The 22,059-nt window shown below is 39.7% G+C and overlaps 1 protein-coding gene across 5 annotated transcripts in view; it reads right to left on the bottom strand.

Moving 5' to 3' along the window:
- Positions 1 to 933: 933 nt before the first annotated feature.
- trpm7 (transient receptor potential cation channel, subfamily M, member 7) overlaps positions 934 to 22,059 on the bottom strand; it is a 62,697-nt gene continuing 41,571 nt past the window's right edge. For 2 of the 5 annotated variants that reach the window (XM_042512896.1, XM_042512780.1), the window contains exons 20-40: positions 18,742 to 18,870; positions 18,324 to 18,575; positions 16,891 to 17,101; positions 15,848 to 15,980; positions 15,542 to 15,720; positions 15,190 to 15,322; positions 13,645 to 14,447; positions 12,449 to 12,543; positions 11,638 to 11,734; positions 11,381 to 11,457; positions 11,203 to 11,240; positions 10,897 to 10,925; positions 9,847 to 9,900; positions 8,988 to 9,032; positions 8,662 to 8,727; positions 5,492 to 5,775; positions 4,443 to 4,525; positions 3,548 to 3,753; positions 3,149 to 3,200; positions 2,622 to 2,728; positions 934 to 1,932 (exon numbers count right to left, since the gene is read on the bottom strand). In XM_042512896.1, coding sequence (XP_042368830.1) covers positions 1,820 to 1,932; positions 2,622 to 2,728; positions 3,149 to 3,200; positions 3,548 to 3,753; positions 4,443 to 4,525; positions 5,492 to 5,775; positions 8,662 to 8,727; positions 8,988 to 9,032; positions 9,847 to 9,900; positions 10,897 to 10,925; positions 11,203 to 11,240; positions 11,381 to 11,457; positions 11,638 to 11,734; positions 12,449 to 12,543; positions 13,645 to 14,447; positions 15,190 to 15,322; positions 15,542 to 15,720; positions 15,848 to 15,980; positions 16,891 to 17,101; positions 18,324 to 18,575; positions 18,742 to 18,870 — 3,186 coding nt within the window. In that variant the 3' untranslated portion in view covers positions 934 to 1,819. Of the gene's footprint in view, positions 1,933 to 2,592; positions 2,729 to 3,148; positions 3,201 to 3,547; positions 3,754 to 4,442; positions 4,526 to 5,491; positions 5,776 to 8,661; positions 8,728 to 8,987; positions 9,033 to 9,846; positions 9,901 to 10,896; positions 10,926 to 11,202; positions 11,241 to 11,380; positions 11,458 to 11,637; positions 11,735 to 12,448; positions 12,544 to 13,644; positions 14,448 to 15,189; positions 15,323 to 15,541; positions 15,721 to 15,847; positions 15,981 to 16,890; positions 17,102 to 18,323; positions 18,576 to 18,741; positions 18,871 to 22,059 lie in introns of all 5 variants that reach the window. The other 3 variants (XM_042512817.1, XM_042513050.1, XM_042512971.1) reach the window with 3 other exon arrangements.

Here is a 22,059-nt window from a genome sequence, read left to right as displayed (position 1 = left end):
CAAAGACAGTGCATCTTGTCCCCCAAACACCTACATTAAGATTGTTTTAGTAAGTGAGGAGTTGTTACAACAACTAAGAACTCTTGCTATGTAAATATGGACCAATTAGTGTAATGTCTTAAGCTCCACCATCACTCTCTCACAGGTGAGCAGTTTGGACCGAGGCTGCTGAACAGAGGTCGTAGTGTGTGGATTCAAATACTAGCAGCGGTTCTCCAACTATGGCCTCTGTTCAAACACCAGACTCATTGTCTCTTTCTGCAGGCACACACTCAAGAATCTACCAGCCCCCTCTATGTGCAGGACTTCACTGCTCCAATGATGATGGGCTCAGTGCAATGTTAACGTTTGAATTAAAATTGTCACCGCTTGTAAAAAAAAGTTTGCATGCATGAAAACATAGTTTGGTGTACACATACTGCAGTGTAGACACTTTTTTTAAACTTAGAAATAGTTTTAAAAGTAATTATTTTCTTGATCAATAGAATAATTATTTTGTTTTTAAAATCTCAGTGACATATTCAAATCGATTGTTGAATGCAACCAACAGTCTAAATCCAAAAAATGTCTATTTTTACAATCATTAATGACAAAGAAAAACATTACGTCCTCACAGTTAGCGGCCTGGTGCTACGCGGCTAGCACTGTTTGAGTGACGGGAGTGGGGATACAGAAATCCCATGGCAATTTCAAAATAAAGGTGTCTCTTAAAGATGACAATACATACTGATGTTTTTACTTTGCGTATTGAATCATTGGTCAAGGTTGATGTAATGTTATGTCCCAGATCAATTCATTTCTGATTTAAATTGGATATCAGGACTTTAAAATCTGTTGTTGACTACTTGAAAGCTGCAGGGGATTAATATCCATTCGATTTTTATCTGAACATTGGCAATACATCGGAACACAGTAATTCTTTTAAGACATGAGCGATGTTGCTAAAGCTTTTTAACGTTTTATTTGTTTAAAATGATGTCCAGTACAAAATGTATACAGTAATACCCTTAAGTCTGTCAGTTCCCCTGAATAAAATATTTTAATCTGTTCAGCTCATGCCAGATAACAGTATCTATAAGATACACTAGATTGTAATTTGCTCATACAATAGTTGATGACAAAGTTATAGCAATAGTACCTTTGTAACAATAAAAACTATCAGCAATATTTTGGTGGACACACTTTCAATACAATAAAATTACATACATTTTTATGTAAAAGTTGCATTGCAATCTGCCCATATTTTACAAGATTTTCAAATTCATGTTTATCTGTTCATTAACTAAGAGACAAAAGGTTGTGATACGAGTCCTTGTACACTTATAAAAAAGGATCTGGTGGCAAACTGCAGTGTAGCAGTGACTGAATCTCAGCAGGCTGTCCTCTCCAAAGCTGCTGTAACAGATGTACAATGCACTTAGATTTGTTCTTTTTTTCTTTTTGTTAAAACAAGGCAACTTCTCAAACTTCATAATAAATAATAAGCCCTCCGCAATGATACTGTACCTGTCCATATATATCCAGTTCATATATTTATATATATTTTCATAAACTTGTACAAAATATGTTTAAAATGTATTTTCCTCATTGATGTACTAAAAACAAAAAGGTAAAGATGGTTGAATAGTCTTCGACACAGCATTTTAGTGGGATTAAAAAAAAAAAACATGACAGTCTGCATGCACTGGTTTCCATGGAAACACAGGTGTAATTCTTCCAGTTGATTGGGTGTGCCTTTCTGCTCCTTGGCTATGACTGAAATCAATCAGAAGAGTGTTGCTGCATGATCATTCACTCACTGTCTCTCTCATTAAAACGATCACAGCATCAGCCTCATTGACTGGCGGGACTCTTTGACGCCGCCCCCTGGGTTGGGAGGGTCTTCTTGTGGGAACGTTACCTTATCTGGTGTGTAATCATTCCGCTTTAGATCTGGAAGAAGAAGGACAGAAGTCAGAAAAGAGCAAGTTGCAACAAATAAGAGTTAGTTAGCATATTATTATAGATTTGTGTATGTTACATAGTTTTTTCTCCTCTTCTCAGTTTGCTAGCTAGCTATCAGCTAGTATTGATACCTGCACCCACCAAAGCTGTTATGAGAGCAAAATGGCAAAAATATGCAGTAATCAACCACACAAACCCGACCTGCAGCTCACAAATTTTGATAGCACATTTGTAAGGACTGAGGACGGACAGAGGCTGAGCACCGCAGCACGCATGTGTTTTGGAAAGAGACAGACAGACTTTGATGCTCTTTCACAAAACAACATCAACAGAAAAAGTACCTCTCCAATCAACTTCACAAAAACCAATCAACACGCACACAAGCACACATGCACACTCACACACGCAAGCACACACACTAATCCCTAAAAACAACACATCAGCAACGTGCAACACAGTTAACAGTCATATACATATAGTCACACCCCCTCTGCGTTTCCTAGACCCCACGCATTAACAAAAGCATCAACGAAAGAGAGAGAGAGAAAGAGAGAGCTGTTTGGGCACAGTTAAATTATCCAAATGCTGCTTTGAAGCTTGACAATGTTGAGCACATTAGTGATGTAATTTAGTTTGAGAATAAGGTACCTGAACAGCAGCTGGTCAATGCCCCTCACCTGGAAGTTTTAGTTTCCGACAGCAGGAGTTGCAGTGGTGTTTTGCTCGGAAGTTCCTGATAGCATCGTCCCCCAAGTTGGCAGGTCCAAATATCATATCATAGGATCTGCAAGAGTCACACCGTGGTGCACAGTTACAACAAACGGCAGCTGGCAAAGAGACTTTTAATCAATATTGTAAGGCTGCTACTAATGATTGATGATCTTTTTTACTAATCCAATTTCTATTTTTTTTTTTAATAATCTGGCAATTATTTCCTCAATTTAAGGTTTAGACTACAAAATAAAATGTCATAAAATACTGGAAATGCCTGTCACAAATTTGATTAAAATCACTTTATGATCACAGATCATATAAGACAAAAAAAGGGAAGCAAATTGTCACAAGTAAGAAGCTGGAACGAGGGAATGTCTGATTAATTTTTTAATTATCAGCTAACTAATTAAATGGCTCAGCTGTACAAATTGAGCCTCAAGAAGCTAAAGATATAAATGAATGACTTGTGAGTAATTGAGAGCTCACTTACCCCTTCTCACCACTCTTAATGACTGATGGATCTGTCAGAATCTCCCCAACCCCTACACACACACACACAGAGGCGCATGCACGCACACACATGCACGCACACACACGCACTCGCGCGCGCACGCGCACACGCACACACACGCACACGCACACACACACACACACACACACACACACACACACACACACACACACAATTATCAGGATATTAATTCTACTAAGAGCACACACAGGCAGTCAGCGCAGAATGAACATTCATTTAAACACATTGTTACATGCAGGAAACAGAGGACTACATTTCCCATCTTCATTAATGTGTCATCTATGTAACAAAGTACCATTTAAAACACAAAACTTGAAAGTAATTTGCTGTGGTGAAATGTGTGTGGACGGGCGTTACCCTGCAGGTCGAGCACCAGCAGCTCTCCGCGGGTGTACTCGTAGGTCCAGTGGCTGAAGGCCAGCATGGTTTCCTCCAGGAGGTTGGTGGGGACGATCTCATCTCCGTTGTTGTTGTTGAACTTCCTGAACTCCCCAGTAATGCACTCTTCAATAGCAAACCACTGTCCAGCAGAGTGACAGTACAGCAGAAACACCTCCAGAAACCTGAACACAGAGGACTCAGGTGTCAGGGTAATGGCCCACAAGAAAGGATGCTTTGAAAAATTAAAATCCATCGTAATGTTCTTGCACAAGTCTTGTTAATTTAATTTGATGCCTTAATAGCGAAGAAAGAATTCTGTTTTAGAAGAACTGCATTGCATCCAAAAGACTACTCACTACAGATTTGGAACTGTTAATTAGGAAATGGATATTATGAATTTGAAAAGAAACATTGATCAGATAATGTCATGGGTGTACATGTCTTGATGATTTAAATGAGTAGTTTGAAAATGTGGGATATATGTTTTCTTTCATGTCTGTCTGTCAATATACTGTAAGGCTAAAGCCAGCTCTCAGACAGCTTAGCACAAAGACTGGAAAAGGGGGAAACTTAAAAACAAAGGCAACACAGTGAGAAGCAAGTTCACCTTGTCAGGTGTAGGAAAGGTTTGTGCTGACATGTAAATGACTTGACATATCTAAGCAAATGCGGATGTGGCTTTGCCAAACCACAGTGAGCTAAGCAAATTCTGTGACATGCACACAGCATCGATAGTTAAAGACAAAAAACATTAAGATATGAAAAAAAGCAGTTTCACAATGTGTGTGTGTGTGTGTGTGTGTGTGTGTGTGTGTGTGTGTGTGTGTGTGTGGCATTTCTGTTCTTGCCAACCCTCCTCGTGCACACTTACCTCGGTGAATAAGGAATAGTCTTCGGCCTGATTTGGTTGAAGGCAAATGTCAGCTTCTGAGCAGCTCGTTGTTGTTGAATTTCCTGGAGTGACACAGAGAAACGGCACTTAAAATCAGGGCTTTAACCCAATGTCGAATTCAAAACTTCTATTTAGTTTTTCTAATGAACTTTTCACCCTAAAAAAGCAACAATAAATCCTTGAACAAAATCCTCAGTTTTCATGAATTTATTGAAATGATTAATAGAGTGAGTATTTTTTTTTATAAAATCAACTTTCTTTAAAGAACTTATGGGGTGTTGTTCTAGATCACATTAATACTGCTGTGTACCTCCCTACACCCCTCTGTGTGCAGCAAGCAAACAACTTGTTTTTCATCAAAATATTGGAAAAAATTACTGTCTTTTCTGTCTTTTTTTAAATATAAATCTGTCTTTTTTAAATATAAATTTTGGCTTTACAACAAGTTTTTGGAAATGTTTGGCTCACAGGAGTCAGACAAAACCCTACGCAGCCACCACTGGAATGTATTTTTGCAAATACTATAATACTAATTATATTAGTGCAGCCTAATTTTTATCTGCTGGATGAACAAAAATTGGCAAAAAAAGAAACTAAAACAAAACGATTGCACAGCAATCAAATTGAATATCAATGAAACTTTGAACTATTCACTACAACCCTACTAAAAATAGACCTTTTTAAAGATATTATATTTTACATCATATTATGTTTATACAAATAGAGATGATTTAGCATTTTTGTGATTCCGATGTTATAGTAATTGCCACCGTGTTTTAGGTTAATACGTTTCATGGAAATTGCTTCGTCTGCAGTAACATGTCTTTATAGCTAAAAGCAAGGACTGCTATGTCTTTTGAAGAGAGAACTTGGCATTAAAACAAGGCAGATCCTGATTGTTGGAAACGTTACACTTTCAAAAAGCAGCAGAGAAGACTTCAAACCAAATACATTTATAAATCAGCCAACGGTATGAGTATGAGTAAAATCTTGAAGAAAGTGGGCTTTACAATGTCTGTGCTCCCTACCCTGAGACAAAGGTGCAGCACAGTGTCCTCCTTGTAGATGCTCTGCCAGGTTTGGACCACCTCAGGAAGGAAGGATTTAACTATATACAGATGTCCTGGCTTCAGGATGTCATACTCTGACCAAGTGCAGAGCACCTTGAGGGCCCGTCTGAGTCCTCCACCCATCTCCTCCTTGCTGAGAAACTCTATTTTGGCACAGAGGCCCCGCTGGGCCCAGGAAGACATGCTGTTGTTGATAGTGTTGGGGGAGCTCTCCTCCAGACGGTACACAGTCACCGGCTCCCCTGAGGGAAGAGAACAGCAGGTGAGAGTTGCACACACCGATAAACACAGCGTTGGCTTGACATCCCTGTTTGTAGACCTCTGTCTCCCCCTTTTTTTTGTCTCAGAACAAAAAACACAAATGCTTAAAACTGTACTTCTCCATAGATTTCATGACAAACTCACCGCAACAAAACATTTGATATATTATCTGTGTATCAAGTGTCACTGGCTAACATTTTCCTACTTGCTCGTCCATCAGAAAAACAGCAACATGTTCACTCTGTTGCCCATCTTGTTACAAACTGTGAAGCCCTCAGTCATCACAACATTGCTTGATACGGTAGGTATTTGAATGTTTCTACACATTAATGAATATCTTTTATGTTTACTTTTTGCTATTGTTGGTTATTATGTTTTTTGCTGCTGTACTGGTCAGGTCCCACTTGGATCATTGAGTGTTGCCCCCATGGCACCATGAAACTTGCAAAACCATGAGCGTGAAAGTCTTAATCAATAATTTTCTGACTTAAACACTTTGTTTTTTCCAGAGCTGATGCGGAAAGTAGCTAAGAGACGCTTCCTTCTCATCTAATGTTAAGAGCTGCACATGCGCAGTTGCATTATCTGAGTACAGCAGAGAATCAGACAGGTAATGTGAGGGCAAACACAGAGAAGAAGATGACATACTGAAAATGTCTCCAGGCTGGTTTTGAAACGAGGACAAAGCAGTTACGAGATACGCCCTAAAACTGGCAAGACTATTTGTTCAAGTACAGTGTCAGTGCCAATTTCTACTACCTGTACAGTGTGAACCTTGCACAGAGACAGTTTGTTGTGGGTGTGTCAGCGAGAGTCATGTAACTCTGCAGAGGTGTCTGAAAAAACAACAGCTGATAAAATACCAGGTGTGACAGCTGAGCTGAGCAAAACAACTTCAGGTCCTAAGACTTATGTTGAAGGAGGTTTATATCTGCTGATGACAAATGCCTCTTGGAGAAGTAGCTGGTCCTAATATTTACTTTGGTCATTTATTTGTGTTTTTTTTTTACTGTCTGTACTGACCTACAAAAGCCAAAATACAATAACTACATATTTAGTTACAATTTAGCTAAGACCAAAATCTGACTTATTTGCATCTGTTTTACTTTGCAAAAAAATGTATGCAGTAAAAATGAAGTAGAATACAGATGTAAAAACCACACTACAGTGACTGAACTCTGGTTAATTGTGGCTGATGAGTGATTTAGACAAAGTAAACACAAAGGTTGAGTCTCTCCCCTTTTGCTGTCTCCAATGGGACCTTATTTCTGAAAAAAATATGCATGGTGGACAATGACAAGGGACAAATCATGTTTTATCCTGATGGAATTGTGCCATGAATTATACATGTGATGTTCTTCAGTTTAAAAGACTATTTTCCAGGTCATGAAAATCACGGCTTGTTGTAGGCTTGTCCTGGTACCATTTAGTTTTGTGTAAAAATGCTCAGTGAGCTACATCTCTCGGCTCACACAATATATGTCACCAACACCAAAGGCTGGGTAACCTCAACGCACAGCTGTAACATCATGTTATCTGAAGTGTTTTATCCAGCGACCCTCTGTCTTTTTATCATCTGGGAAGTGAGTATATCACTGAGTCAAACACACAGGCTTTGTACCTTCAGCGAGAGATAGAACTATGATATCACTTAAGCCACTTTGGGAGCGTAGTCTAATAATGTTTTGTCGTGTCTTTCTTGACTTACAAATTATCTTTTAAATGTACCCACATAATGTGAGTCAAAAAGGAAATTTGCCTCACACCTTAATCTACCACATATACACCTTTTTCCTCTCTTACACTCTCAGAATCTCTCTACTTATCATTTCCCTCTTTTTCCTGAAGTTGTAAGATCTATATTTGACATTCCAAAGTCTAAGTGATTGACTTTGGTTTACCACAAGGGAGAAGCTAAAACTAATCATAATGAATTAAAAAAAAAGCCCAACCCCATAAGTTGGTCCTTCTTACAAGGTAACTAGACCAGCTTAGCAGAGTGACAGGGACTGCCATCTCTGAATCTGGTGGTGAAGTTAAGATACATGCCAATAAAATATTTAAATGTATTCAATTAAAGATTAATTGTCATTGGTTCAAATGGACAAGAACTGTGAAGAACAGAACATTGTTTTTAGATACCACATTATTCCTGTACAAATTACATCCAAACATGCAGTATCCCAATGTTTTTTTGCTTAAATGAAAGGTGACAAATATGATTAAACAGCCTAAAGGGGAATAAAATTAAGATTTAACAAGTTCTAACTTTAAGAGTTTGGCTAAGAGCTTTTAAACATTTTCCCTGCTTCCCTTCACTGCTCCTGAAATTACTGCATGGTGCCTTATTGATTTATGTTTTTTTGGTCTCCAACTTTGTTCAAGGCTGATTAAGTAAATAACAAGCTGCAAAAAAAGCTGTGTGTCACAATAAACTGTGTTTGTTGCAACATACATATACAATGCCATGATGAAATGCCTAGAAACTGCATGGACTGCAACAACAGAAGTATTACACTTCAAGACAGTCACAGTAACAACAGCAACAACACTGTGACAACCAATTCATTAAAACCAGTACTTCCTCTTCAGCAGGGAGGTGCGTCTGAATTGTGACGCCAAAATAATCACATTAAAAAGAGTACATGTAAATAAAGGTGGCACCTACACTCTGCTTCAGTCACACCCAAGCTGTTAATGAGCAAACAGCTGCAGGTGTGGTGGAGCAAAAACAATGTCGAAAACACATCTCTAATCTGCCTCCAAACTTCCTCATTCTCCATCGGCCTGCTGTCTCTCCTCAGAACTGTCTGTGGTGTTTTAACCTGACCTGGCATGCCTGGGAAAGCACTGTGATCCAGACTCACCTCTAGGGGGCACAGGGGTGAAGGGGATACTCTGGGACAGCCTCATCAAGTTGTTGCGCTCCACAGCTGCAGGAGGAAAGTATGTGCGCATACATAAATACACAAACAGGTTAAGACAACTGCAGGAGAGGAGTGAACTGAGGTGAAACTACTTTGAAGTACTGTGCATTGCTCTTCGACTCAGTGAAATGGCTGTTTTCCCCCACAGACAAAACATTAACTTAAATGCAATAATTCAATATAACCAAAAAATCTACAATCACCAATTTTGGAATCTAAAACAATGTATGAAAGCTTGATGATACCACTTCTTGTCTATGTCTCACCTGAGTACTGGTAGCTTTCCATTGGCTTAAAAGGTGAGCCAATAGCTGTGAAGAAACAGAAAAGCACTGTTAACATTTTTACTGAATTAAGCCATTGAATGAGTATGCCAATGGCAAACACTGGACAATGATTTAGGTACATCAGTTTGACAAAAACACTCCGAGCTGTTCCAGCATCCACCAATAGATGTCTCTGTGTGACTTCAAAACACCTCAACCTTGACTCAACAGTTTCTGCAAGTCATTTCTGTTGCTAGATAAAAATGGCACAAAATTAATTTGTTTTTACATATATTTTAACCCTCCTTTTTTCTTATCAATAATAAAACACCAAGTACAACAGACCATGCTTCTCCCTGCAGATATTTAACCAGGCCAACCTTATTATCACCAGATTACTGGTCTGTGTGAAGAAATGGTGCCCCTTATCAGGAGTGGGGCTGTAACTAGTTTTCATTCCAATTATATTTATTAGTTGGCCAGTTATTTCCTTTAATTACTTCATTGCCAAGTTCACTAAATGTAAAGAAACAGAAAAACTGCCCTTCACTGTTTCCCAGAGGTGAGCATGAGGACTTAAAATGTCTTGTTTTGTCCCACCAACAAAGCAAAGGCCCAATATATTCAATTTACAATGATAAAAAGCAGGGAAAAAAAAGCTGACAGAAAAGCAGAAAATCCTAAGAGAAGCCCGAAATAGGGAATATTTGTCATTTTAACGCATCAATTTTTAAAATAGGTGTCGCTTAATTTTCTCCTGATCAGCCTTTGGATTAATGGACAAACTTTCAGCTCTAAAAACCCTGATACACTGCTCTGAGTCAGCTGTGCTGTTGGTCAGTCAGTGTGTGTTACTCACAGTCCTTTCTAGCCCCGAGGTGGGTGTGTCGAGGCGTGTAGAGAGAAACTGCGGCTGTAACCATAGAAGAAATGCATAGTGAAGCTTTCATCCACAAACATGAGTAAACAGAAGTGAGGTATTGTACAGCAGAGTTCACTTCTATGTCAATTGAAAGATCATCAAATGTGATATCTGCAAGTATTTCGAATATATTTTGATAATTCCTGAATACCCCAGATCCACTTCTACCAGCACCTCCTTGTCTAAAATAAAACTCTAATAACCATATAATATTGAGGACTTAATATGACACCTTCTCCTTTCTGTTGCCAAATTTGCCATAGCCAAATCACAATCAATCCAAATTTTGCATTTCGCTTTCACTAAGAAAACAAAAAAGTGATTTTTCTCGGGTCTAAAACCATGTTTCCTTACATCTGTAATACGATTTGCAAGCCAGGGCATATATTTAGCGCCACAGTGCTTAATTTATAATGGTTTTACCCTATCAAAATAAATAAATAAAATAAGCTTTTGCAATTTGGACACTTGGCCATATTGTGATTTTGATAATATTTCTATTAATTCTATTAAGTGCAGCCCTGACCTGTTACGGTATGAATTACAGCCACCCACAAACATGTACAGGAGGCCAAGAAAGGGAAAAGGTCAAAAGTCACAATGATAACAGTGCTCGTGTAATGCTGTGTTCACATCAAATGTGTACACACAAGCTGTTAATACATGCTTTATTTCTTTTACTCATTGTAATAATGATGTAAAAATGACGTCAGGTTTGGTTTCTCCAGAGGTTGATTCTGTTTCAACATTTTGCCGAAGGCCACTGTTTGTCTTTTTTTACCCCCCAGCATCCCCTGTGGCCCAACGGTCGCAGCCTTAATGCACCAACAACATTCAAATGAAAGTGAGGAGGCATTTTCAGCGCATCCCCTGATTTGGAGTGAATGCAGCTCAAATGCTGCAGGCAAAGCTGATCCAGACAGAACAAGTCTGGTGCAACTAAACCATGCCAGATGAAGGAACTACAGTGAAAACTACATGTCTTACCATTTGGTGCATCTTCACCAGGGGCTCGTCTGACAGAGAGCAAAAGGGACAAAAGAAAGACATTAGCTTAACAAAACAGATTATCTGCATATCAATCCAGTTCACACATCTTCACGGAGGTTTGCATTAAAACGCATTTACACATGCTGGTGTGAATAAAGTGTGCATCAGTGACTGCTGGCTTTAAATAGGTAAAGAGAATTATGCATCAGAAATAAACAAACATAAACTGACATGATTTTCAGAGGTAATGTTAAAAGGAGGTGGATTTGTGGCCTGTGTCTGTGTCAATGGGAGGACACTTACAGGCTGCTGGCTTGGGCTGATTTGACCTGAACTCTTTCCTGGTGGAGGAACAAGAAGTCATTAAACACTGACAGAATCCAGCAATAATGAAGTTAACAAGAGTTAAACTTTACAGAATTGTGTTTTGTTTTTTTGTACTTTGTATTCATGGAAGTACACACAGTGACACACGTCTTACCAGTACTGCAGCTCTGGGGTCCTCGTGAATGAGGATGTCTTCAGCTGACACTCTACTCCTGTCCTTCTTCGTCAGAGCTACAGGAACACATTGAACAATCACAAACATCATGTGTCAGCAGGGATACTGAACATTTACCAGCACTGTCAAAAGATGAAGCTGCTGTTTTTTGGGTTGCAGAAAATTAAAATGATTGGATATGTTCAAAACTACGCTGCTTAGCAGATATTTTCTTTTTATTATTTTTGTGATCTTACTGGAGTCAGGATGGAGGAACGCCGGGTTTCTGTCAAACTCTGTGAAGCCAGCGTAGGAGTTGACTGCTCTGATATGACCATGACCTTCAGGCTGAGCCTGTGGCCGCAAAAACACACAGAGATACATAAAAAGGTGTGAGAAAGTAAACATTATTCTGAAACGCTGATTAATGCCTAATTTCATAAAGTTTAATCTTATCAGGCTAAATCTTACTATACACAACTTCATGGTATCCTGCAGCGTTTTATCGACCATTTCAAACTTACAACGTGACAACGTAAATATTGTAAATGGGTCCCTTTGCATTTCTTGGTAGAATGTTTTGCAGCATATGTGAGTGACATCAGCTGACAGGAAGTAAACAAGGACCCAAGCTAGACCACTGTCTACTAACTACATTAATAACAAGATGAGACGCATCAAGGTCTCTGTGATTGAGCTCAACAGGTAATGGACTGATCACATCATTTACTGATCACATCAGTAATCAATTCGAGCAGTTTTAATAAAATCTGCGTTACCATCTCTTCTAATATGTTGCGACACATTTGACTGTAACAGGTAAATGACGGTGAACATTGAAAGGTGGGTTACATCATGTTACCAAGGAGGCGCAAGTTTTTACTTCCACATCAGAAAATTTACTTGTGGGACCTTAAAAGTGTTTGGGACAAGTGTTTGTCTGATCTCATCAAGAAGCTTCAAAATATCCTCACGAAGGCAAATATGACAGGAGCACACTTTGAACAAACACACCTATAACAAAACATTTTAAAGGAAAAGGGTCCATCCAACCACACATACACATACCTGCGATCTGGTCTGTGTGACCGGGCTTTGCTGTCTGCTGGAGGTGGAGGTTTCTTTGGGTGTAGAGTGCTGGAGGTCCAGACTGTCTTTATGTCCTGAAACCAAAAAAAAACATTGTTATTTCACATTTGGGATATTTCAATTGTTTAATCAGTCTGTCACATCATCAAAATAAAAAGGATGTTTTACTTTTTTTCTACTGATTTCATGTTTGCCTAATGTAACAAAATCCCACCAAAACAATCAGAACAATATTAGCTAGAACAATTTGAAAGAGATTTCTTTACTAGTCTGATTATGAAATTTAAGACAATTGCATTCGGAGCAAGACACCCTGCCCAATCTGGTGAGATGATCTAAATGGTAAAATAATCACAGTTCAAACATCTGATTCTTATGAGAAACTCCTCACCTCCACCTGCTGAAGTTTCCTTGATTAATCACAGTTAGTGCTGAAAACCAGCCAACAAAACATTCATGCTCGAGACACTTATGAACATATGAAAAAACCTCAGAACCACACGAGAAAAAAGAGTAAACAAGTCAGACAAGAAGTTCAGACAAATCATAGGAAAGAGAGAAAAGGGTACCAGGGAAAGGTCTACTGGAATCCTGATCTGGAAATGGACAGGCCCGAGCACCCGGCAGACGCAGTCCTCAACTTAAGCTCAGACTGAAATTCAAACCTCTGGCTGTGTTTGACTCTCTTGTCGTGTTCCTCTTGTCAGTCGGGACATCTGACCCATTTTGACCCTCATAGGAGGACGCTGATGGGGCAGGTGGTCCTAGCACATTGCATGCCCTGCTCCTCCGTCTGTGGGGTCTCCTGGGGGCCACAGCAGGGGCACAACCTGGCAGGTTGCCATTTCCGAGCACCAAGTCACCCGCTGAGGATTCAGCTTCAGGAGCCAGTGGGACCTCAGTTTCTGTACTCTGTCTACTCAGAGAGCCCAATCTTCCATCGTCGTCACAAAACGCCTCATTAACGTACCCCAAACCCACCTTCCTCTCTCTCTTCCCCCTTCCTAACCCCTCTGTCTTCTCAGGCTTTGCAGTACAAGCAGGCGAGCAAGCAGGCTGAGCAGAGCCCGAAGTCTTAGAGATAATGACAACAGTAGGATACACACACACACAGTTTTCACCTTCCACTGTCAACTCCTCATCAACAACAGATTCACCCTGAGTCTCATACTTACCCACAAATGCCCCAAACTCTACAGTGGTGCTGTCTGGCTGGAGAGGCTGCTGGTAAAGCCCTGCTAGGGCGAGTTCTGGGTGGCTGGAGCCACTGGGCTGGGAAGGGGTGCTGCTGATGTGGAACTGAGCCCCGGGAGAGGGCACATTGGGCAGGCTGGATGGGGAGTCGGAAAGGCCCGGCTCTTGTGGACGGGTCAGCTTACTCTGGGTGAGAGAGTGGCCTCGGAGACGCAGCTCCGGAGGGGAAATGGCCACAGCACTTTGGACAAAGGCACTGGAGCCAACACTGCCTGAGGAGCCAGCCTCTGCAGCAAGGTGCCCGAGCCCAAACAACCCCCTCCTCTCTGGACTCAATGCTGGATTCAGGTTGGGGTCCAGCCCCAGTCCTGCTCCTGGGCTGGGCTCGACTCTCCGACTACTTTCCGTCCCAGCCCCTCCCCCTGTACCAATCCCAAAAAGAGAATCTGCAATGTTGACTCCTGACTGGGGAAAGGAGGAGCCAAAGTAGGCCCCCACACTGCGTTTGCCTATCACAGAAGATTTGGAGTGGGGGCCAGTGTCTGTTGCCACGGGGGCGATGCTGGGGACCACGTTCTTGGAGAGGCTGAGCTCCCGGGTGATCTGATTGTGGACTTTGCTGGCCTCCGACGCCCTCTGAGCTGTGAGGGTCTTCAGAGTGTCCACAGTCAGAGCAGAGAGGTCCTGCAGGTGGCCTATCTGGGAGTCCAATGTGTGCAAAGAGCGTTTTATAAAGTTGACCTTATTCCCGACCTCCCTGAGCTGCATACACATGGTCTCAACCCTGGAAATGACAAACAGTGGGTTCAGTTTCTCACAGGTCAGCTTGTCTTACCTACGTTTGTTAATTTGAGATTAAAATTTACATATATGTTATTATATAGGTAAGAATAAAATGTAAAGGACCAATTTCTTTATTTCTAATAAATGACCAAAGCTCTAGTATGGCATATTCACCGACTCATTTGAAAAGTTTTAACATTTTCTGTAATTTAAGGAACTTTTTTCACAATAATATTCACAATTTCACAATTACTGTACATTCAGTAGGTTATATTATTCATTTGATTTCATGTCAAGCACTACATTATTTTGAAAGCCTTAAAGGTAAACTGTGGAGTATTTTAACTCAAGAAGCGCCACTGAGCAGTGTGGTATGAGTGATCCTTGTTTCTGTTTGTCTAAGGCACTAATAAAAGGATGCACATGCACACAAGTTTGTTAGACCTCAAGAACACACACTATGACTCTTCGTGAGTAACAGTAGTTGGGTTTCCATCCCAATTTAACCCAATTTTTAGAAATTATGAAAAAGGAAGCACAAATTTATGTTTTTTCATCCACTACTATTATACAAATACAGGGAGTGGGGTCATGAAGATAAGCAGTAGGTGGCGCTAATTCTCCACTCAAGTGCTAGTTCACTACAGCAGATGAGGATGCAGGGAGACCTAAAGACCTAAAACCTAAAAGCCGTAACATTTGTTTATTCACAAGAAAACTCCACAAAGCAGTAACAGTCCCACCTTTCTGAGGTAAGACGTATGCGCTCCTCACTCCCCGAGTGAAACTGATCATCCTTTTCATGAAAGTACGTCTCCACACACTGCTCCTCAAAATCATGAAGCTTCTTTTGGTCTTCCTCTGTGAGAAACAGCTCTGAGAGAAGGAAAGCACATGCTTGTTACTGTTGGAGATTTTTTTTATTTCCCAGCTAAGCATATATTTGTTAAATAGTCTTCTTTTGTGCACATAAAGCAGTTAAATGCCAAATATTTGTTATGCCAATCACATGTGTATAAAATGCCTTACTTTTTAATAACCAACATTTAACAGACATGAGGCTTATGCCAGAAAATGACAGAAGTGTAGTCATACTTGGTCCATAGGTATGCTCCTTCTTCCTCTTCCTACACATACAGAAGAGGGAGTAGATATGGCAGAGGAGGATGAAGGGCGGTGGGAGGACAGGCTTCTCATGGTAGGCCATAATGAAGTGGTAGCGCTGGTACTTCCAAACCAGATTAGAAATGGACTTCACTTGCAGATACACGTTGCTGGAAAACAGAGTACAGAAACGACAATGAGGATGATGATGAGATGAGAATATATTTGAAGATTTAACACAAGACTAATCAGTACCCACATTATTCTGGATTTAGCACTGAAATGTTGTGCACTTACTTGAAGAAGGCGATGAGGAGGTTGACCATTAGTATATACTGTACAAAGAGGTAGACTGCTTGTAAAAGAGGAGTCAGCCACACTCCTGCTGCACACAGGGGCTTGACTTGTGGATCACTGTTATTGGCACACACTGTAAAGAGGAGGAGCCTTTCAGGATGTGCAAACACATACAACCCCCAAATATAGAAAATTATATTCCCCATAATGATATCTTGTTCGTTTGCGATATCTGTCACTAACTTTCTGTCCTGTGAGAGTTTAAATCTGACTCAGACGGATAAATACTAAGACGAAAGAGAAGGACAATACTGCCTTAAAATGGCATTAAAATATTAATTGTTTTTAAGGTTCAGAGTGTCACATTTAGGAGGATATATTGGGCTAGCTGAACAGCAGTGGAAAAATACTGATTTGTGACATGAAACTGCTGTATTCAGTGTTTTACCAGTGTAAATCACTAGGTCTGTTTGTTTTGGGGGGGAAGAGACCCCTGCAGATAATTAAGCTCCCAGTTAAAACCTCCCGAACAAAGAACACTGGAGAAATTCTGACTGGGAGAGGTTCCTGCTGGTTGCAATCTGCAATCCTGACCGCTAGATGCCCTCAACTCCCCTAAAATCTTACACACTGTCCCCTTAATATAAAACCCTGCTGAGATTTTTATTTCATGTACTAATTTTTATGTTTAAACTGCGGTAACAGCTATTGGTATCATCGCCCCTGAAACATTAATTGAAATTAACTGTAAATGTAAAAAGTTTTTTTAAAAAGCTGACACATTCACTGCAAACACTGACAGGTACAAGAAATTGAATTGGAACTATAGATTTTTTTCAGAGAAACATTTTGAATGTCTGTCAACTGACATCTGACTTTTTCTGGGTTTCTGGGTCATATTGACAGTAATAAACGTGATTAATTTCAATGGTGTGTGAAACCTTATGAACACAGCCAAGTGTTTTGTTCTATCAAGCTTCAAATGCGCTTAACTGAAGTGACAATTACTTAATTGTTGTATGTTTGAATAAAACTGCTCTTACCCTCGTAATCTCCCCTACCATCCTCATCGTCCTTACCATCGATTTCATAGGCATACACTTCCCCATACATCATCCAGTACGGCTGAAAGACCACATCTTTGGCCAGCGTCCAGCTGGGCTCCTCGTGTGGGTACAGAATGGCTTTCCTAGGTACGCCATAGCTCAACAGGACTATAGCCATTATCACCACAATATAAAACATGTTGGCAACCTGCAAGAGATATTACAGATGCTGAATCAAAGACATGACTGATGGTATTATAACTACTTGAAACAATATTGGACTTATAATGTACATCCAGAGAGTTTCTTTAGTGCACACGTCTACTCTGGGGATCCAAAATCAGCACTCCAAAATCAGTCCCTTCACTTTTAATACAACGATTTGTTACAAAAGAAAAAATCAAAACCAGGCCACGTTCTTTAATTCTTTGATTTGCTGTCGCCTGTTTCCAATGCAATTATTTATTACAGCAGCTGGGTAAAAAGTCCTGATAATGTCGGTACTGAAATCCCCAGGGCAGACAAAGTAATGATGAAGGGTTTTTTAGGTTTACTTAAAAGCTATGAATGATGAAAACTTGTGTTCCAATTAAATCTTCTTTTTTTTAGAGGAGGAAAACACACTTGCTTTCTTGGTGTGAACTGGATGAGAAGATCAAAAACACTCAGAGAGCTCTACAAAGAAAAAAGCTACAACTAGTGGCTGGGTAGCTTAGATTAGCTTCAAGACTGAAACCAGGGGAAATGGCCAGCCCGGCTGTGTCTACAGGAAGAAAAAAGCCTATCAGCTCAATAATTAGACTGTCGGAAGTCAATTGCGCAACCAAAGATAGTTCTAAATGCAACTCCCTAAAAACCAGGTTGTCTGTTTTGTACTTTTGTTAGTTAGGTAGTGTAGACTAAACAAATAGGATATACAGTGCTGGTAAAATTTAAATGTGCTGGTAAGTAGTTTGTTTTTTTTTTTTTTAGCTTCAGACATACCCAGGACAGCAGTTCTCCTTGCATCCAGTCTTTATGCTAAGCTAAGCAATGCTACGCTAATCATCTGATGTCACTAGCTTCGTATTTAGCTCAGCTCTGCAAGAAAGCAAGTATATTTAAAATCATTTCATCCAATATTCTGTAGAGGGTAAACAACATGAACATGAATACTTTGGTAAAACTACAACATGGAGCACAGGAAATGAACAAAATGATAGCAGGCCTGGTGAAAAGTCTGCTCTACAACTGATGGGGCTGCTCAGGATAACACAGCAGGTTACAATACCTGTTAACAGCATGATGATGATCAATGCTATTTAAATGTGAATGTTTAAAATGATTTAATAAAAAGGCGTATTTATGAGCAATATGTGAATACACGAAAAATAGCTGTGTACAAAAATGTTAATTTCATTGTGTGACTTCTCACTCTCACAAGAACTCACCATCTTAGCGATCATCATGACGTACGGTCCAGCTTGCTGGTTGACGGCCAGAATATCCAGGAGTCGCACGTACCAGAAGATGATATTGAGACAATACACCGTCCTCCCGGGGACAAAGGCTTCGCCTCCAGCCAATCTCAGGCCAAAGCCGATAAAGAAGGTCACAATGGCCAGAAAGTCAGACACATTAAAATAGTCACTGAACCACACCTTTATCTTTTGGCTTATTTTGCCTGCTTCAGACATAAACATCTGGAGAAGAAAAAGACAAGGAGAAGGAGAAGAAATTTGGAAATAATGACAAAGAGATTAGTTAATTTGAAGTTAATGGTGGAGTTTAAAGGACTACAGAAAACATGGTAACTTCACTTCCTTAATTATATTATAATACACGTCTTAAAATCTTTATTCCACATACCTCTCGAATTTTCTCAATGGCAGAGGTAAATATGTAGAGGATGACCACCCACTCTTGAGGAGAAGGCCACGTGGGCATTTTCACCAGGACCACATATGAGTAGAACATCAAGAAGCCCAGGTAAAAGAGCTGACGATGGAAGACACACAATAATAACATAACATACCACACTTCTTCAACTTTAAGCAAAGAATGTATTCTCCAAAAAACTTCAAAGCTGAGATATTAACTGGTTATGTCTCAGTTTAATACTCATGCCTCTATATGACCAAAGCAAACAGGACCATTAGTGAGAAGATCAACTATTTCTTATAGTTATTCTTAATGCCTGTCAACACAACAGATTGCCAGCAAAATCAGATGATACAGATGAACCAGGCAAAGTTTCTCACTAAGTAGTAGTTTAGCCAGCTAAAAGGAAGATTTATCTTAAGAGAATTTTATTTTTGACGTTGCATTTTTTTGGTTATAGCTGATGATGGAGCAGGATCATCAGAGAGAAAAAGAACAGACCTAAGAAAATAAATAAATAAATAAATAAATAAATAAATGGGACAGAGGTGAAAACACGAGCCATCCTTGGATGGCCATTCAACAGATGGAACGTATTGTGGGATTTGAAAGGATTCAAAACTGACCTCGAATTGGCTCTCTTCCTCCTAGACAAGTATGTCATTAATTTTTGTCATTAATTTAATTTACGAATTACATTGCTAGACGTGGTTTTACATTAATAAAGACATTTATGTTTACTTTGTTTGCTGTAGTTAATTTGCCTCATTGTTATGCATCCTTCAAAAAGCTGTGTTAAAAAAAAGAAGAAAAATACCATTAAAAATTAGTTGTGTCTTTCTCTTACTTGCTTCCAAAACAGATCTATATACTACCCAGATTACGATCTTAAAGACACAAGGCGTTAGGGCTCATGAAAACACTTCTGTTTTGTCCCCAAAATATAAGTTTCTTGTAGTTTCTTAAACTACATGCGCCATGATTGTTGGTGATGTGAGTTTCTACTGTTTGTATATATATATATATATATATATATATATATATTATATATATATATATATATATATATATGATACTTAAGAGCCTCTAAATTCAGACTGCTCCAAAGAGGGGCTTCTTCTCTCTGAGATATTTTGAGACGAGGTCAGCTGAGGCCCTCTGAGGGGGCTGAACCTCATCATGGCGCTTTGAGTCGAGAGCAAATAGCCTGCCATTTTGACCGAGGCCTCTGAGCCCTCAGAGCTCAGCTGGCGGTTTGCTATGTGGATAAGGACTGTGTGAGAGAGGAGGAATTTCATTTTCTCCGTCTCCAGTGAAAATCACAGTTCCCAACAAACTCTGCTCTCAGAAGGGAGGGGTGAGTGGTTCAGGGGATTATATAAGAAAAAGAGAAGGACGTTTTTTTATCCTACTCATACTAATTTAAAGCTGGAATACTCTGTATTTTTATGGCAACATTTAAGATAGATACTGTACGTAATTAGGCTATTCACCTCCCATCAACCTCATGTAAGTCACAACAATTCGTACTGTGAAGTGACATTAGTGTTGTGTGTTCTTCTGCCCTCCACAGGCCAAAACAGATCTTAATGCACACGACATTCACACCACTCTCAGGATAAACTGTCATAGTGAACCCTTCATTTTTCATCTGGCACTACTATTGGGTAAAATTTTGATTTGTCCACCATTTTTTGGTGGACAAATTACATTTTTAACCAAATTTTGACCAAATTCCACCAAAACTGATGACATTCCTAACCTCAGATGCACCGGATTAATTTTATACATAAAATACATGTCCAGTTAAAATAAACTGTTATTTCTACATCCTAAAAAAGCCCACCCTAAATTAAATGTTATCTTCTCCATTACCTAAAGAGGGCTGAAAAGAGACAGTGAACAGTGCAGTAAAGTGTGGAACTGCCTCTCCAAAGATGGTGATGTAGGTGTTTGCAAATACCTGCAAAGCAAAAATATGCCATGGATCTGACAAATCAAGTCACTGGTTCATTTCTAGAATCGACTATGTATAAAAATGTTAAATTTTCTTTAATAAAGATATTCATTTAAAAAAAACCGCCTGAGTAGATTTGTCTGCACATCTCTGTGCAAAATCAGTGCTCATTCTACATAGAAAACTTCTATTTTTATTCCAGTTCAAAAATTCACTATATCAGCTGCCATGTCAAAAAAACATTTTTTTTTCCAGCTCTGAAATTGGTATCGGTTTTGAAAATCTGATGAGTCAGGCTCTAGCGTATGATTGGTGCTAATTAGCAAAAGGCAAGCTCAGATTCTTAAACTAAGATGGTGAACAAAGTAAACATCAGCATGTTAGCACTGTCGCTGTGAGCACATTAGCATGTAACTCAAAGCAAAGTACAGCCTCTCAAAGCCTCTGCTGTTGACTGTAGCCTCTCAGTCATGTTTTTTTAACTCATTCAACTTGAGTGTTTTGGTCTGAACAAGGCTGAGGGAACTTGATGTAAGAAATTTCAGTACGTTATTTAAACTTGTGTTCTCTTTTTTGTTTTCTTCTATAGAAACAGGTTCAAGCCACATGGTTGTCTCCTAATAGGACACAAACTCCCCACAGAAGTTTGACCTGCTTTTGACACAGAAAGGAGCTCTTCTGTACAACCATACTCCGGACTGTGGGAAAGTTTGTTCATATAGGCAGGTAAAGTCACAAACACACACACACACACACACACACACACACGCACGCACACTCTGACACACACGTCCAGTTTCTTGGTACAACTTGGATTTGAGAAGCTGCTGAACCTTAACATGAGAGGGTGTGAACCGTTGGAAAATCAGCCATTAACACATCCTATCTGATGGGTAAGCTCTGGTTGTGAGCTGCTCTGATGTGTTGAAAAGCAGGTAAGGCAGATCTAGATAAGCTCGGGCACAGGCTGCATTATATCGACCGGCAGTTTCACTGATGGTATCAGCGCCTCTCAGTCTTGAACAGCCTGAAAAACAACTCTTTTGATGCAAATAAAACCCTCAATGATGACTCCCAGGCTCCTGAGAACCAGCCTCAGGCTTGTGTGCATAAATAAACATTAGAAGAGGTAAGAAAGATGAGTGATAATCCCGTGCAGGATTGTAAACGTGACAGTAATGAGTGTGTATTCATGAAAATTGGTCTAAAATAAGCTTTAATTGCTACATCTGTCACTTTCTTGACCGACTGTGGTCTATAAGGAGGCGTTTTAAAGTTAAATGTATAATATGATAAGTAACATTTCTGCATCAAAGTCTTTAAAATCAACTAGACCATTGTTACATATT

Source organism: Plectropomus leopardus, chromosome 1, assembly GCF_008729295.1.
Source record: "Plectropomus leopardus isolate mb chromosome 1, YSFRI_Pleo_2.0, whole genome shotgun sequence".
Taxonomy (NCBI): domain Eukaryota; kingdom Metazoa; phylum Chordata; class Actinopteri; order Perciformes; family Serranidae; genus Plectropomus; species Plectropomus leopardus.
The sequence above is the reverse complement of the archived record's forward strand: the minus strand, read 5'-3'. Positions and strand labels throughout refer to the sequence as shown.